Genomic DNA, 15,855 nt, shown 5'->3' on the forward strand with positions numbered 1-15,855 from the left:
ATACAAGCCAAAGGTATAAAATTTTGGAAGGAGACATCGGTGTAAGTCTTTGTGACCTTGGGCTAGGCAACAATTTCTTAGATATGACACCAAATGCATAGGGAACATGCAGAAACTTGCAGAAAAACACAGAAACAACAGAAAAAAGAGATTAGTTGAACTTTCTCAAAATTAAAACCTTTGGTGGATCAAAGGACACTAACAAGAACATGAAAAGGCAACTCACAGACTAGGAGGAAATGTTTACAAATCATATATCTGATAAGGCTTTAGTATCCAGTGTTTAGTTATCCGTGCTGTCAGCACAGAGCCTGATGTGGGGCTTGAACTCACAAACCATGAAATCATGACCTGAGCTGAAGTCAAGAGTTGGATGCTTCACTGACTGAGCCACCCACATGCGTCTGAAATATTATTCTATACCCACTAGGACAGTTATGATCAAATATAGGAAAATAATGAGTGTTAGCAAGGGGACCCTCAAAACTGTTGGCAAGCATATAGAATTGTGTCACCTCTGTGGAAAACACTTTGGTGGTTCTTCAAAAAGTTAAACAAAGAATTCCTATATGATCCAGTAACCCCGCTCCTAGGTGTATACCCAAGAGAATTGAAAACATATATGTGAACAAAATCCTGTACCTAAATATTTACGGCAACCCTATTAATAAAAGCCTTAGGGCAGTAACCACATAAATATCCACCAACTGATGTGTGGATAAACAAAATGTAGTGTGTTCATACAATGGAATATTATTCAACCATAAAAAGAATGACACCTGCTACAACATGAAATGAACCTTGTAGGCATTGTGCTGAGTGAAAAAAGTCACAAAGGATTGCATACTGTGTGATTCTATTTCAATGAAATGTTCCAGGTAGGCAAATCCATAGACAGACTCTTGGTTGTTGGGGGAGGGGTGATGATAATGAGTATGGGGTTTATTTTGGGGATAATAAAAATGTTCTGGAATTAGATAGTGATGATGGTTGCACAATGTGAATAAACTAAGAACCACTGAATTGCACACTTTAAAATGGTGAATTTCCTGGTGTGGAAATGATATCTCAGTTGAAAAAAGGGTTCGGCATACTGCCTGGCCATGGTAAGGGCTAATTGTTAATACCTTAGTTACAGAGTGTTTAGGAGATGCCCCATGCTATGCTGAAGTCCGTATACACGATCTCATTTCATCCTTTCAACAGCCTTAATCAAGGCACAGAGGGGTAAATAAATAGCCTAGGGCCACACAGCTGGTGGGTGGCAGAAATTGGGACTTGAATGTAGGCATCTGATTCTGGAAACTGTTTTTAATCCCTCTGGTTTCCTACCCATTCCCCCCTGCTTATGGTGATTATTATTTTTCCTCTTATGCCTAGGTGGCTTGGATAATTTAACCAACATTTTCCTAGACCGATGGAAGGTGTGAACTTGCCTTTCCACTTCTATGAAAAAATTTAACGCTTTATGGCAGAAATAAAAGCCAAGGCCGTAGGGTATTTACCATCTCAAATGAGCTTCAGATTTTTTTCTTTCTTATAGAAAAAAAAAAAAAAAGAGGTCCTTGTCCAGGAGACTTGCCTTGAGGGCCTGGCTTTCTGTGGGTTGTACCTGTGTCATAGAGACAAACTGGGGCTGAGCCTGACTGCTCTCACACTAGGCGATCACTGGAAGTCGGAACAGCGCCATGGTGGGCCAGCTCAAGTTGGAGGTCACAGCCTGTGTCTGGGCTGCTGAGAGGAGCGTGATTCATTGTAGACAAATGTTTGGTTCCCTTCAAAGAGGAAGTTAGTAGTATTTGATGAAGTTTTGGGGTGCTGGTGGGGTGGTCTGGAGCCGACGACCAGGAAAGAATTCTTGCAGATGTCTTTGGTGCAAAAAGATGATTTTATTAAAGCATGAGGACAGGACCCGTGGGCAGGAAGAGCTGTACTGGGGTCCTGATGGGTAACTCATTATATACCCCTGAGGTTGGGAGGGGGTCAGGGATAGAGTAAGTCTCCAAAGAATTTGGAAGCAAGGTTTCCAGGACCTCGGGGGGCTAGGGAAACGCCATTTATCACAGTTTAATAAAACCTCAGTCATGAGACCCTTCAGATGCATATGGGGGGAGCATACACTTGGAGCTTGATTGCCAGCATATATCCTGGGCCAGTTGAGATAATGGATTTACAGGATCCTCCAGGTTGGGACAATGTTAAGCCAGGATTCCCTTTTGCCCCTAGTGAAGTGTATTCATCAAGGCAGCTGAGCACTTAGAGGGGGGTCGCTCTGCCTGTTTCAAGGACTTGTCAATGGACTGTAGTCAGGAAGGGAATTCAGCTTTTCATTTGCCTTAGTTTCCCACATCAACATGGCAAGCACTTAAACCCCTTTCCTTTTTCCTGGGGAGCCAGGAGTGTCCAAGGAATATCACACAGATCCCGCCTGGGGTAGGGGTTGGCGGGGGGGGGGGTGGTGGTGCTAGCTTGTGCTTTGCCCCTCAGCCTACCTCACGCTCCCTCATCAGTTTTCATGCAGGAAGCTGGGATCTGACAAAGCCCCGATGCCAGACACGGTCAACCAACGCTAATTTTTACTTTGACCTCTTTGCTTTATAATCAGTCGTTTCTTATTTTGTTTTGATCCTTTGATTTCATGACATATCTGTTGGTTTGGGTGGCAGGACACGTGTATTTATTTGACTAAATGAATCAGTGAATGAATAAATGAAGAGATATGGGCCAAGAGAATATATCATTTCTTTAGGTTATGCCCAGTGGAGCGTGGGGCCAGGATTGTGATGCGGGTTCGGTTGAAATTTCTAGAAATATTAATCCAAGACACCAAGCTCAACCAGTGGTCAGTGACCAACTTAATCATGTGGCTTTCTCACTTCCCAGGAACCCCCCCTCCTCACCCCTCCCCCCTCCCCCCCCCAGGCAGGGCAGGGATACATTTTCTTCTCCTCAAGCTTACTGTGCAGCATAAATCAACATTTCTGACACTCCTTTCCTGCCTGTGTATAGAAGTGAATTTGTTTTTTCACAAGGCTTGAACTCACAACCCTGAGATCAAGATCTGAGCTGAGATCGAGTGTTGAACACGCTTAACCGACTGAGCTACCCAGGAGCCCCGAGTGAATTCTTTTTTAAATTTTTAAATTTTTTTTAATGTTTACTTATGTTTGAAAGAGAGAGAGAGACAGAGCGCGAGTGGGGGGGCGGGGGTCAGAGACAGGGGAAGACACAGAATCCAAAGCAGGCTTCCGGCTCTGAGCTATCAGCCCAGAGCCTGATTCGGGGCTCAAACCCATGGACCAAGAGATCATGACCTGAGCTGGAGCTGGATGCCCAACCGACTAAGCCACCCAGGCACCCCCGGGGTGAATTCTTTCTTGAGCTCAGAAGGAATGCTTGCTCTTTCAGCATGGTCCTGGGTACCAAACTCAACCCTCCGGCGTCCAGGCCTACACTCCTTGGTCTCTTGTGGGAAGCAGTGTGCCTCCCTTTGCAGTCGCTACCCTCCGTGAACAGCAGGCTTTGGTCTCTTAGGGTCTCTTAGGGTCCCAGCTGTGATCCTACGGGCAAATCCCGCCTACGTGATCTCAAGAGGTGAGCTATACCTGAGGAGCTTCCCATTCTCCATGCTTAGCTGCGCTGACCCTTGCACAGCCATGACTGAGACGAAAGAGACTCGTCACGGCCCACTGGCTTTGGGCTGTCCTGGGCCTTAGTCCAGCTCTGTCTCTTGGGTTTCTTTATTAACTTTATTAAGGAATAACGGGACAAATAGGATTGCATACGTTTAGAGCGTACCATGTGATGATTTGATACAGATACACATGAGCAAGGTAATTCACACATGCATCGCTTCACTTGGTTAACACGGTCAACTTTGTGTGTGTGTGTGTGTGTGTGGTAAGAATGCTTAGGATCTACTGCAAACAAGTGTCAAGGATATAATACCGCATTATGAACTACAGTCCACCTCTTAGCTTTCAGTGGGCCCTGTGTTATGATCCGTCACTTAGAGGGTTTAAGAAAACCTTTGGAGGGCTTCAAGACTTTTTTTTTAAAGACTGTCTGCTCTGCCCTGCTCAATTGGAATCACTGAAGCCCTTCTCCATGGTGTCCCGAGGCCAGTCCTGACCCCTTGATTAGCTGGGGCCAGAGGAAGTGACCAGCAGCGGCTGAGCAGTGTGTGTCCCAGGGAAGGACTACGTGTCTGGCGTGGTTTCAGTGGGAGGCAGGACGACCCATCACAGGTCGGCTGTGTCTTGCTGTGGGAGCGGGACGAGTTACTCGCCTTCTTGGACCTCCTTCTCCACATTTCTACAGGTCTGTTCACAGTAGCCCTCACGGGGCTCTTGTGAAAACTAAAGAGGGAAGTCCGTGGCGGGGGGGGGGGGGGGGTACTTATCTCCTTCTTGCTGTTGTCCACTGTAGGTGCCCGGAGTGGTACAGTGAATAATCACTTCCAGTCGTTCAACGTAAGTTTCAGATAGATGATACCGTGGAGCTCCCCCAAGTATTGTCTTTTTGTGTTTTTCTGATACTGTTTAGTATTTATGATAAGTGGACGCTGGCCAGTTCCAGGCACCGTGCCCAGCGTTCTGCACATGTTATCTCCCGATAAATAGATATCTCCCGATATCTCCCGCGTGTCATCACGAGGTGGCCCTTAGGATGAGTGCCGCTGCTACTTCAGACTCATTCTCTGGGGCCCGTTCTTCCTCTGCCCCAGGGTGGAAGTCTGGGGGCAGATCCCACGACCTTTCTGGTCCCTCTTAGGTAACAAAAAGTCCTCTGTCTCTTCCAGTCTGCCCAAACAGCCTCGGTTCAGCAATTAAAAGATTGATTCCCACATGATGGTTGGAATTTCTTAAGTTCATTTACAGTTAAAACTTCTGTCATTCCCTCTCTCTACGAGCGCCTCTCCCCTAAGGCCTCGGGAAGACTGAAAGCTATTGGTGGGTAGGACCATGGGCTCTGCCCCCATGCCGGGCACTTTCTTGGGACGCGGGGAACGAATCTCTTCCCTCAGCCCTTGGGCTGCCATCTTGGGCAGGAACCAGCCTGCATCCCAGGTCTGTGAGCTCCCTCCGCTGTGGCCCTTGTCTGGACTATCCAAAACACTCCCATGTCTTTCTCCTGACAAACTCTGGGAGCATGAGCTTTCCTTACTCAACAGCCTTTCTCCACAGCCAGCGCTGGACACAGTCTCTCACCCTTCAGATTTTTCCAGATGTTGGTAGGACCCTAGTTCTCTGTGCCTAGCAGGCTGCAGGCTGCAGGGGACATTTAGACCCTCTCTCTTTTCCCTGACTCCGGTTCCGGGGCATACATAGCGCTATTCACTAACCAGAATCAGCCATGTGGTGTAGCGGTTAGACCCAAGGACTCTGGGTTCCGAATCTCAGCTCTGGGCTCCAATGCCAGCTCTGCCATGTACTAGCTGTGGGGTCTTGGGCAGGCTACTTCAACTACTCTGGGCCTCAGTTTCCTTATCCGTGTAATAGGGATGATACGAGAGCCGATCTCAAAGGATTTTTAGGAAGATTAAATAAGATGAAATTTGTAACGTGTTTATGGAGATTCCTGAGACATTTCAAGCACTACACAAGCATTTGCTAAACAAGTATCAGGTGAAAGAGAGTCGGAATAAATAACAAGGGGAAGTTAATGACCACTTCATCAGGCATTCTCTAACTTCAAGACTCCTGAGTTCTTGCATCCTAATTTCTTGTGGGTGATGTCCTGCCTCCAGCCACATCCCCCCTGAGACATAGCGGGTGCTGTAGGAGGGTCTGGAGGTCTTGCGAAGCACTAGAAGATCCCCAGCCCCGTTTTACCCCAAGTGCTAGGGATGCTAAGAAGTATGGGTCTAGGAAGGGTGACTCAGGGCATTACAAGGGATGACCACGACAAGAGTTCCCAGACGTCACTTTTCTGGAAGGGTTTCTGGGAAAAGCAACATCAGGGGTACACACTGAGAGTTGCATTTTGCAATACTCTGCCAGTCCTGTAGCCTGGTTATCTCACATCTCGTTGTCTCTGTTCCTCACAGCCCAGTCTGAAGATGGCTATCCTTATGGTTTATGGGACTTTTCCGAGTATCCTGAGACAATTAATTATCCTACTCTTGACATGCCTGAGGGGCCAGAACTGAAACACAGAGAAATGATGTAATTGAACCAGTCACGTAGCCCTGGTGAGGCCGAGCCGGGTCAGATCTCTGGACTCCAGACTTCCATTTCATCTGATGAGATCCGCCGCCGTGCTGTTATCCCAGCACTGACTTTGTTTAGTCACAGAAGCTGCGAACATAATTTCAGAGATGTGTGGCCAGGGTCATTTGGTAAAAATGACGTTACCAGGAAGTTAAAATACTCAAAGCTCTGGAGAAAGTTGTGTGTCAGGACTGTGTCAGGGGGGAAAAAAAAATCAAAACAAGACCAGAAATCAGTTATGACTATGAGCAAAAGGGAAATTGTTTTACTACGGGCCATATGGAGAAAGGTTAAAAGTATTTCTACTTCTCTGATAACTTCGAGAACATATTGAGTTTGGTGCAGCCTCCAATGTTTTTGATAGCATGAGTTCAGAATAAACAATTTGTAACTGCGCGCCTGCATTTATGTCTGGCCATGTAGGAATTCACTTTTTAAAGGAGAGTTTTATGGGCGCCTGGGTGGCTCAGTCAGTTGAGTGTCTGACTCTTGATTTCAGCCCAGGTCATGATCTCATGGTTTGTGGGACTGAGCCCTGTGTTGGACTCTGTGCTGACATCTCGGGGCCTGCTTGGGATTCTCTCTTTCTGCCCCTCCCCAGCACATGTGCACGCTCTTTCTCTCTCTCCCTCGCTCTCTCAAAATACATAAATAAAATGGAAGCATTAGAAAAGAAGAAAGTTTTATTAAGGCTCAAAAAAAGTTGGAAAAATATCCATCTTCTATTTTCTACTTTTTCTCAGTCTCTTTGTTTCATTGAGTAAGGCAAAGGGTAGGAAAAAGAGAATGAGCTCTGGAATTGTGCAGACCTGGGTTCGAATCCTGAGTCGACGACTACCATTGGCATGACCTTGGGTAATTTTCTTAGCCTCGCTGACTTTCAATTTCCTTATCCATGAAATTATTATGATGATACTTACCTCACAGGGTTGAGGTAAGCAAAGCCTTTACCAAAGGCTCGATTCATAACAGACGCTCAGCTAGGTATGGGCTGTGAAATATCTTAGACTCATTTAAAATGCCAGCTCAGAATCGATTTATCAAAACAGCATGCCATCAATGCAAGGATAGACAGATCAAAAGAACAGAATAAAGAGCTCAGAAATAGACTTACACATATATGGTTAATTGATTTTTGACCAAGATTCCAAGGTAACTCAATGGGCCAAGGACAGTCTTTTCCGTAGATGATGCTAGAGCAATGAAACAAACATACACAAAAAGAAAATGAGTGTAGGGGCACCTGGGTGGCTCAGTCAGTTAAGCATCTGACTTCGGCTCAGGTCATGATCTCACAGTCCGTGAGTTCAAGCCCCGCGTCGGGCTCTGTGCTGACAGCTCAGAGCCCGGAGCCTGCTTCGGATTCTGTGTCTCCCTCTCTCTCTGACCCTCCTCCGTTCATGCTTTGTCTCTCTCTGTCTCAAAAATAAACATTAAAAAAAAATAAAAAAAAAAAAGAAAATGAGTCTTGATGTATACCTTGCACTACATACAAAATTTAACTTGACATGAATCACAGACTTCAGTATATGAGATAAGCGATAAAATTCATAGGAGAAAATCTTTGTGACTTTGGGTGAGACAAAATTTCCTTTTTTTTTTTTTTAATTTAATAATTTTTTTTTTTTTTTTTTTTTTTTTGAGAGACGGCATGAGTCGGGGAAGGGCAGAGAGAGACAGAGGCATAGAATCTGAAGCAGGTTCCAGGCTCTGCCCTGTCAGCACAGAGCTCAATGCAGGGCTCAAACTCACCAACTGTGAGATCATGACCTGAGCTGAAATTGGATGCTTACCCAACTGAGCCACCCAGGCGCCCTGAAACAAAATTTCTTTTTTTCTTTTTCTTTAAAAAAAAAAAAAAAATTTTTTTTTAACATTTATTTGTTTTTGAGAGACAGAGAGAGACAGAGAACAAATGGGGAAGGGGCAGAAAGAGAGGGAGACACAATCTGAAGCAGGCTCCAGGCTCTGAGCTGTCAGCACAGAGCCCGACGTGAGGCTGGAACTTGTACACTATGAGATCATGACCTGAGCCGAAGTCAGACCCTTAACCGACTGGGCCACCCAGGTGCCTCCCAAATTTCTCAAGATACAAAAAAAAGCGCAAACTGTGAAAAATTTTGATTGATAGAGTTGGCATCTATCAATGTGAAGAAAGTTTTGCTCTTCAAAAGACATTGTTAAGATTTCCAGGGCATCTTGGCTCTCGAAGTACAGCACAACGGCTGGGGACTCCTGGGAGTGTGGAAGGGGCTGCCTGGAAAGCAGATGTGTGGAAGCTTCTGGTCAGCGTGGACTACCTGGGTTCCGTGAGTTTCCTAGTTTGTCACTTTGCAGGTAAAATATGGCTGAAAGCTTATGGAGTAAGTGGAAAAGGAAGATGTATGCTGAAAAGAGAAAGATGAATGCCCCAAAGGAACTCACCAGACTTAAAAGTATTCTTTAAGTGGATAGTGTTTTTTTAAAATGTTTATTTATTTTGAGAGAGGCAGAGAGAGAGAGAGCACGAGCATGTGTACAAGCAGGGTAGGGGCAGAAAGAGAGGAAGAGAGAGGAACTCCATCAGGCTCTGTGGTATCAGTGCACAGTCCAATGCGTGGCTGGATCCCATGAACCTTCGGATCTTGGCCTGAGCCCAAATCAAAGGTTGGACACATAACCGACTGAGCCACCCAGGCATCCTGATGGTGATGCTGTAATGAAAGATGTTCAAGAGGTAGCAACTGTGGTGGTACCCCAACATTGTCAAGAGGAAACTTAGTAAGTGGCACAAGAAGAAAAAGATGATATGCAAACAGAAACTGATTTTAAGAGGAACAAAGAGTCTTCTAGGCCAGCATGGGCAGTACCCCGTATGAATGAACCAGAGACAAAGAGAAAGACTGAAGGCCAAGCGAGAAAAAGGGAAGGGAAAAAGCCAAACAAGAGTAGCAAAGGCCACGAAGGGTTTGGCTTGGCAGACTCTTAAAAACTTGAAAAACCCTACTCGGGACAGGTCTTTGATTAGAATGTATGTATGGATTTCAACTTTCCCCAAATGAAAACTTTCTCTCCAGATTCCACTTGGCTTTTTCCTTCAGTTCAAACCCAACTTAACTCCTCAAATTTGTTTTGGGAGCTTGAACAAAATATTTTCTTTGATTAAAAAAAAGGTGGGGGGGGTACCTGGGTGGCTCAGTTGGTTAAGCATCCAACTTCAGCTCAGGTCACGATCTCACGGTTTGTAGGTTCCAGCCCCACGTCAGGCTCTGGGCTGACAGCTCGGAGCCTGGAGCCTGCTTCCGATTCTGTGTCTCCCTCTCTCTCTGCCCCTGCCCTGCCCATGCTCTCTCTCTCTCTCAAAAATAAATAAACATTAAAAAAAATTTTTTTAAAAAAAGAGACACTTCAGAAAATGGAAATGCCAGCCATAGACTAGGAGAAAATATTTGGAAAATGGATTTTCTTCTTTAACATTGCTGTCTCTTGAAACTGTGACACAGAGTAGAAGTAATTAGTAATTGTTGCATGTCCCCATCCTTTCCCTGAGACAGGGCAGTTGGTAGATGCATTCCCTTCCTCCCTCACATTGTACGCCATTATTCAGTGCCATCGTTCGCGTAATACTGTTACGGGTGAGAGCTGGAGAGAAGGTTGGGCTGTGGGTAATGAGGTGGCAAGCCCCACGTCTTCCATTCTATTCTTGATGGAAGAGGAAAGAGCAACAATAAAGAATCTGAAGTCAGGCACATGTGCATCGGAAGACAACCTGACGTTCTCGTTAGCAGCAAAGCACTCTCAAAAATGACAGCAGGAAGCATAGATGGGGCACATGCATTCTGCCACATATGGCTCTAAGTGCTTCACTTGCATCATTTCTTTAACTGTAGGAGAAACATCTATGCGTGGAGTCTGCATGGGGTCCCAGAAGAAGCAGAGACACCCAGCGGGCATCCAACAGAGTTTCCTCTGGGCTCTTCCCTCCCTCGTGCCTGTACAAGATTTTGTTCTTCCTACGTCTCTGAATTGCTTTGCCTTTTGGACTTCATTCTGGATTCATCCATCTTTTTCTTGGTTGTGTTGTCTTGGGACCGTTGGCTCGATTTGGAGGATTTCTCTCGTTTGCAACTTCGGCTTCGGACTCGGCTTCCCGGCACCCGGCTTCATGCTTCCTTGCTTCTTAAATCTGCCATCTCCTCTCCGCCTCCGGAGGGTTGTAGATTTGCAGTGTTTGGCCACTGATGGGTGATTACAAATCTGTTATGTCCCAAGGCATGGATTACGTGCAATACTGGGCTCCACCATCAACAATGTCTCTCTCGTTCCCATGACCCTGACAAACCACTGTCAGCATCGTTGTAGATGGAAGTGGTCAGGTGCTTATGATAAAAACAAGTTGCAAAGGCCAAATCTACCTTGGCCAAGGTAGCCATGCAGCTTTTCAAGTATCAATGTAGCTGTGAGGATGTCTTTATTGGTATGACCAAATGTCCAGTGTACAGATGATCTTGGTGTTGGAATGGTCAGGGCTTCGACCTTGGAGCCAGCTGGGGACTTACGGGTGAACACACACAGCCTAAAGCACAAGGTGAGTAGACTGGTGGGGAAGATAGGAGCACGTGCTCATTCTCCTGCTCTTTGCACAGGTGTCCTCATAGACTTAGGGCCTGGCACGAAGCTGGGGGAGTTCGTGTAGCAGCTGTGAAAGTCCCAGTGCTTGGGCTCTACACATTCCAGATGTTGCCACGCTTGCCTTGAGCTCCGGTTTAACAGCAGCAGAACCACGAGAAATGTTTTCTCTAGGGTCGATTCCCCAAGATAGCCTGGCTGCGATTCATAGGCCGCAGACAACTGGGAACGCAGCATCCCTCCCAGTTTACTTTAACTTGGACTAATAGCCTCTCAGAATAAGCATCCCGGGGAGCGGATGGACTGACATCAAAGTCTTCAATCTCTTTTCCAAGTTTGATCACAGCGGCCATTTTAACACAAGGTCTGCATAGGTTTTAAAAGCTTGAACTGAGCTCAGCGGGTCAGGCAGAATTCCTGCCCCTCCCCCGACCCTCCAGAGACAGCAAAGAGATGTGTGGATGGCTTCTGTGTGACGCCACCGAGGAGGAGCTGAGTGCCGTCGAACGGGGGCAACACCTACCCACGGTGCCCTGCACCATAACCCATGTTCACCTTACGCACGCTATTGAAGAGAAGCTGGAGAATTCTCTGTTTATTATAAGAAATAGATTTTTTTTATTATGAAAAATACATCTGTGAGCTGGCTGCAGAAGACGGGTAGAACGTCTCCATGTTTTCTAAAGGCTATCTGGCACCAGGCAGCCTTAAATCTTAGAATGATTAAGCTGACAGGGATCCAAAAGCTCACACAGTCCACAGAATTCTGCATGGTGAAGCCCTCACCTCCAACAGGCTTACAGACCAGGAATCTGAAGTGCAGAAAGGTTTGGGAGGTATTTATGGAGTTTGCGTCGTTAGGAAGAACAGAAACGTAAGTCCCAGTTTCTTGACAGTCAATCCTGCACTTGATTCCAACTGTCCTTTATCCAGATGATGGTGCCTGACTGTCTCTGGAAACCTGTGGAAGGCATCATGGTTTTTCCCCAAGAGGGAGTTAACTAATTTTCAATGAGCGCAGACTTTGGGGTAACCGTTCCCAGTGGGCACGTTCTCCCCCCCGCCCCTCCCCTTTCACTATATTCAGGGCCACCTGGAAACTCTGGCTCTGGGCTGGGGGATGACAAGCCATCCCTGCTTCCCCGTCTCTCTCTTTCTTTGCACAGCTGTGCAGTTCAGGGAGCTGAACTGCACCGCTCCGAGTGCACTGTTCACTCTGCCACGACCAACCTCTGTTGTAAATCTTCCTCCCCAAACACGTGACGATGCACTTCTTGACTATATATCCCGGGAGCAGAGTGTCAGAGCGCTGAACTGAGCCCCGCGCAGAGGAAGCACGCTCTTGGGCTTGGCCACTTGGCAACTCCGGACTTGGGAAGAAATTTGCCAGCCTTCGGTAAGTTAGCAATGCAACTTTGTTTCAGAAACATTTGAAACAAGGATATTTCTGGCAACCAGCAGATGAAGTTTTCCTTTCCTCTCTTTGTTGTAAGGAAACTTGGGTTTGAATTAAAAATAGGTTTGGGTCTGAGAAGCAAAACGTAAGCTAGCTTTTTTCTCTTTCTTTTTCTTTCTCTCTTTCTTTCTTTCTCTTTCTTTTTTTTCTTTCTTTCGCTCAGTTAGAGAAAGCTTCCCAGTGATTCAAATGTTATTTATTTTCCTCTATGCCCCCTCGTCTTATACTTTTTCCTTTTGCTTTTCAAAACAAAAACAAAAAACAACAAAAAAAACACAATGCTTTTGACATGCTCAGTTTAGGAAATGCAATTATGAGGACATGTATACACTACAAAAAGAAAACCCCTGGTCACGTTTCTCCCTATCTTCCCCCTCCACTCTGACCTTTCATTGCTAACGTCTGCCAACTAGTTTGTGGGATCTCTTACCGCCACTGCCCGGTGCAGTCACAGGCTTTTACGATGTTGCGATCCCACAAACCTTATGCTCACCCCCCTCCCTGCACCGTGGATCCCTGGGAGAGTTCTAACCTGCAGGTTTCTCCCCAGACCCTGGCTGAGTGGTGCTTCAATACTGAGATGGAGCCTCTGAACAGCACGCACCCCAGCACCGCAGCCCCCAGCGGCCACCTCGTGTCCCACGTGCCGGGCAGCGGGAGCAGCAACGGCAACGAGTACTTCTACATTCTGGTCGTCATGTCCTTCTACGGCATCTTCTTGATCGGAATCATGCTGGGCTATATGAAATCTAAGAGGCGGGAGAAGAAGTCCAGCCTGCTGCTGCTGTACAAGGATGAGGAGAGGCTCTGGGGGGAGGCCATGAAGCCGCTGCCCATGGTGTCGGGCCTGAGGTCGGTGCAGGTGCCCATGATGCTAAACATGCTGCAGGAGAGTGTGGCGCCCGCCCTGTCCTGTACCCTCTGCTCCATGGAAGGCGACAGCGTGAGCTCCGAGTCCTCCACACCAGACGTGCACCTCACCATCCAGGAGGAGGGGGCGGACGATGAGCTGGGGGAGACCTCGGAGACGCTCCTCAACGAAAGCAGCGAAGGCTCCTCGGAGAACATCCATCAGAATTCCTAGCACCCCCGGGGCCCCCCATCAGCCGGCACTCTCAGAGAGGGGACGGACACTTTCCGTGTCTGGTTTCACTTTTGCAGTGCATGCCGCTGCCACTTTAAAGAGACCTTGGGCAAGCCCCTGAATGGGGGGCCAAGGCTCAGCCGGAGGGAGCAGCCAGTTGTCCACGCCGCCGCCGGGCCTGCGGTGTAGACCTGCCACGGAAAAGCCCTGAAGACGTGCAGTGTGTACGCTGACTTTGGGGCCTGGGGGCTGGGGTTCCGGGTCAGAATTCGGCAGGTGGCCGTGCTTGCTGTTGTTTCCGCGCTGGATGCCCTGGGTAACTAACTCCTGCGGCGTCTGCCCCCCTCCCAGGGCTGCCCAACGCCCAGGACACGCTGAGGGACTAGTTTTGATCTGCTAATTTGCCTAGAGCTTTGTTCTAGATCTGATTGGCTGTAAGTACCTCTCCTGTGTCCCTGTGGTGGGCTACAGCACTTATTTTGGAGGTCTTTTAGGTTAGAGGGGGGGATGTCTGAGGGAAGACTTGTTTGATAGCAGAAAGCTGGAGAGCGAAACCTGGCTCATTTGCATACTGTAAGAAAAAAGAAAAAGCAACCTTTAAGCCTGATAACCTTGGCTGGGATTATAAAATGTAATCTGCTATTTTGACCCTTTGTCTAACCTATGACCTTGAACTCTGACCTCAGACCATCCGGCCTCGCATGCTGGTGGGACATTTTCTTGGTTGCAAGGGCTTCCCCAGAATCTAACCTGCACTCTGAATAGCCATGCAGGGGACTCTTCTGGATCTTTCCAGAAGGGGTGATGGTGGGGTTGAACGAGGCCAAGCCATTAGCTCTGCTGCTGCTTTTTTCCCAGCCTCGTTTTCGGAGCTGGGAGTCGACGTAACGTGGGCCTCCACCATGTGGTGTTTCGTCTCGGCCCGGAGACCTAGAAGGGCATAGTCAGGCGGAGGTCGCACAGAGCAGGGGTCCGGGTTCTGTTTTCTGATTCTGAGCCCGGACGCTGATCTGCTGTGTGGTCCTGGGCTTGTCATCAAGAGGCTCACTGCCTTCATGAGGCTCCTGAATTGAGATCCCCAGGGGGCCGGGAGGATGTCTTTGGATTTTAAGACTCTGTGATAAATCCTGTATGGCCTGGTGTGAGGAAGCTTGGACAAAATATTTCCCACTCGGCCAGTCAGCCTGAGAATGGATCTGTTATTTAAAGGAGCAGTTGGAGACCCAGAACGCACGTAACTGGGAAATCCAGGGCGCATCACCCCCCTGTTCAGGCTGTCGTTTTCCCAGGAGTGAACCAGGGAGACACATACCACATTGTACTCTGCAAAGTTCTCTGGGTAGCAGAATGTTAATACTTCAGCCGAGAGACGAGAAATCTAAAAGCAAACGCTCAGGAATGCTTGCTAATGTCTCCGTGTGTTCCTGCGGTCAGTAGCTTTGTAGCAGAGCCGTTCGGCCCTTGAAGGCAAGCAGGAAGAGAAACATACCAAAAGGTCAAATTTAATTCTAGTAAAAAAAAAAAAAAAAAGAAAAAATAAAAAAAGAAAAAGATTTTTTTTTTTTTAAAGACATACTCTCCCTTGATTGGAGATAGCAATAACCACTGTTCCCATGGAAGAGTTAACAGTGGAGAAACTGGTTTATCAGTTTGCCTTAACACAGTGCTAGAGGAAATTTATGTTTGGGGGGGGGGGCGCGGGAAGGGCCCGCCGTTCACTTTAAAATTGCGAGTGTGGATTTACTCCAAGGGGGCTGTTTAAGGTGAAAGAAGCCAAGTTAAGTCTGGCTCCTTGCCTGGAATCACTTGAATTCTGAAACTTCACTGCGACGGACTTGTGCATGGTCACATTTTCCATTGCTTAATCCTGAAGTTTGGTGCAAGTCTATCTGCGCCTATTAAAAAAGTGATGTATATACTTCCTTCTTATTCTATTAAGTTGTATAAAATTGTCTTCTGTATTTAACAGTTTGTAATTTTCACACTATTTTTTAATTTAAATAAAACACATTTTCCCTACGAAATTATGGGTTCTGTCTTGGATTCTTCAATATAATTCCTAGTTTCCAGGACATGCCAGCCATTTCCCAAGCCGTCTCTGGATCCGGATCATCTTCCGAGTCAGACTCACACGAAGTTGTATCTTATTTCTGCCTGAATCATGGAGTGAGCAGGGCTGGGCTTCCCCATCCTTTGATATGCTTTGCCATGAATAAAACAAAACAAAACAAAACTGTAGATGGGTGTTGCATCCGCCTCTCATTTTAAATTTGGGGGCTGTGGGACCCTTGAATTTGAACACGCCTGTGACATGGCAATTGCTGTAAAGATGTTGCTCCAAATTTGGTCGCCGGAAAACATTTGATTTGCATGTTGGCTACTCAAACATTATCCACAAGTGGCCACGGCAGCACAGACTAAGGGGCAGTGAGTTGCAGCACACGCAGCAACACAGGCTTAGGGGCAAAGCGAAGCGCCCACGCGGTGGGTCGGCC

General features: G+C 47.1%; 1 protein-coding gene across 1 annotated transcript; it reads left to right on the forward strand.

The window, feature by feature from the left end:
- The first annotated feature begins 11,920 nt into the window (after positions 1 to 11,920).
- On the forward strand, positions 11,921 to 15,384 carry KCNE4 (potassium voltage-gated channel subfamily E regulatory subunit 4). Its single transcript, XM_045481454.1, has 2 exons — positions 11,921 to 12,216; positions 12,827 to 15,384. Exon 2 carries the CDS (start codon positions 12,857 to 12,859, stop codon positions 13,358 to 13,360), a length of 504 nt encoding a protein of 167 aa, XP_045337410.1. The 5' UTR covers positions 11,921 to 12,216; positions 12,827 to 12,856; the 3' UTR covers positions 13,361 to 15,384.
- Positions 15,385 to 15,855: the final 471 nt, after the last annotated feature.

Source organism: Leopardus geoffroyi, chromosome C1, assembly GCF_018350155.1.
Source record: "Leopardus geoffroyi isolate Oge1 chromosome C1, O.geoffroyi_Oge1_pat1.0, whole genome shotgun sequence".
Lineage (NCBI taxonomy): Eukaryota > Metazoa > Chordata > Mammalia > Carnivora > Felidae > Leopardus > Leopardus geoffroyi.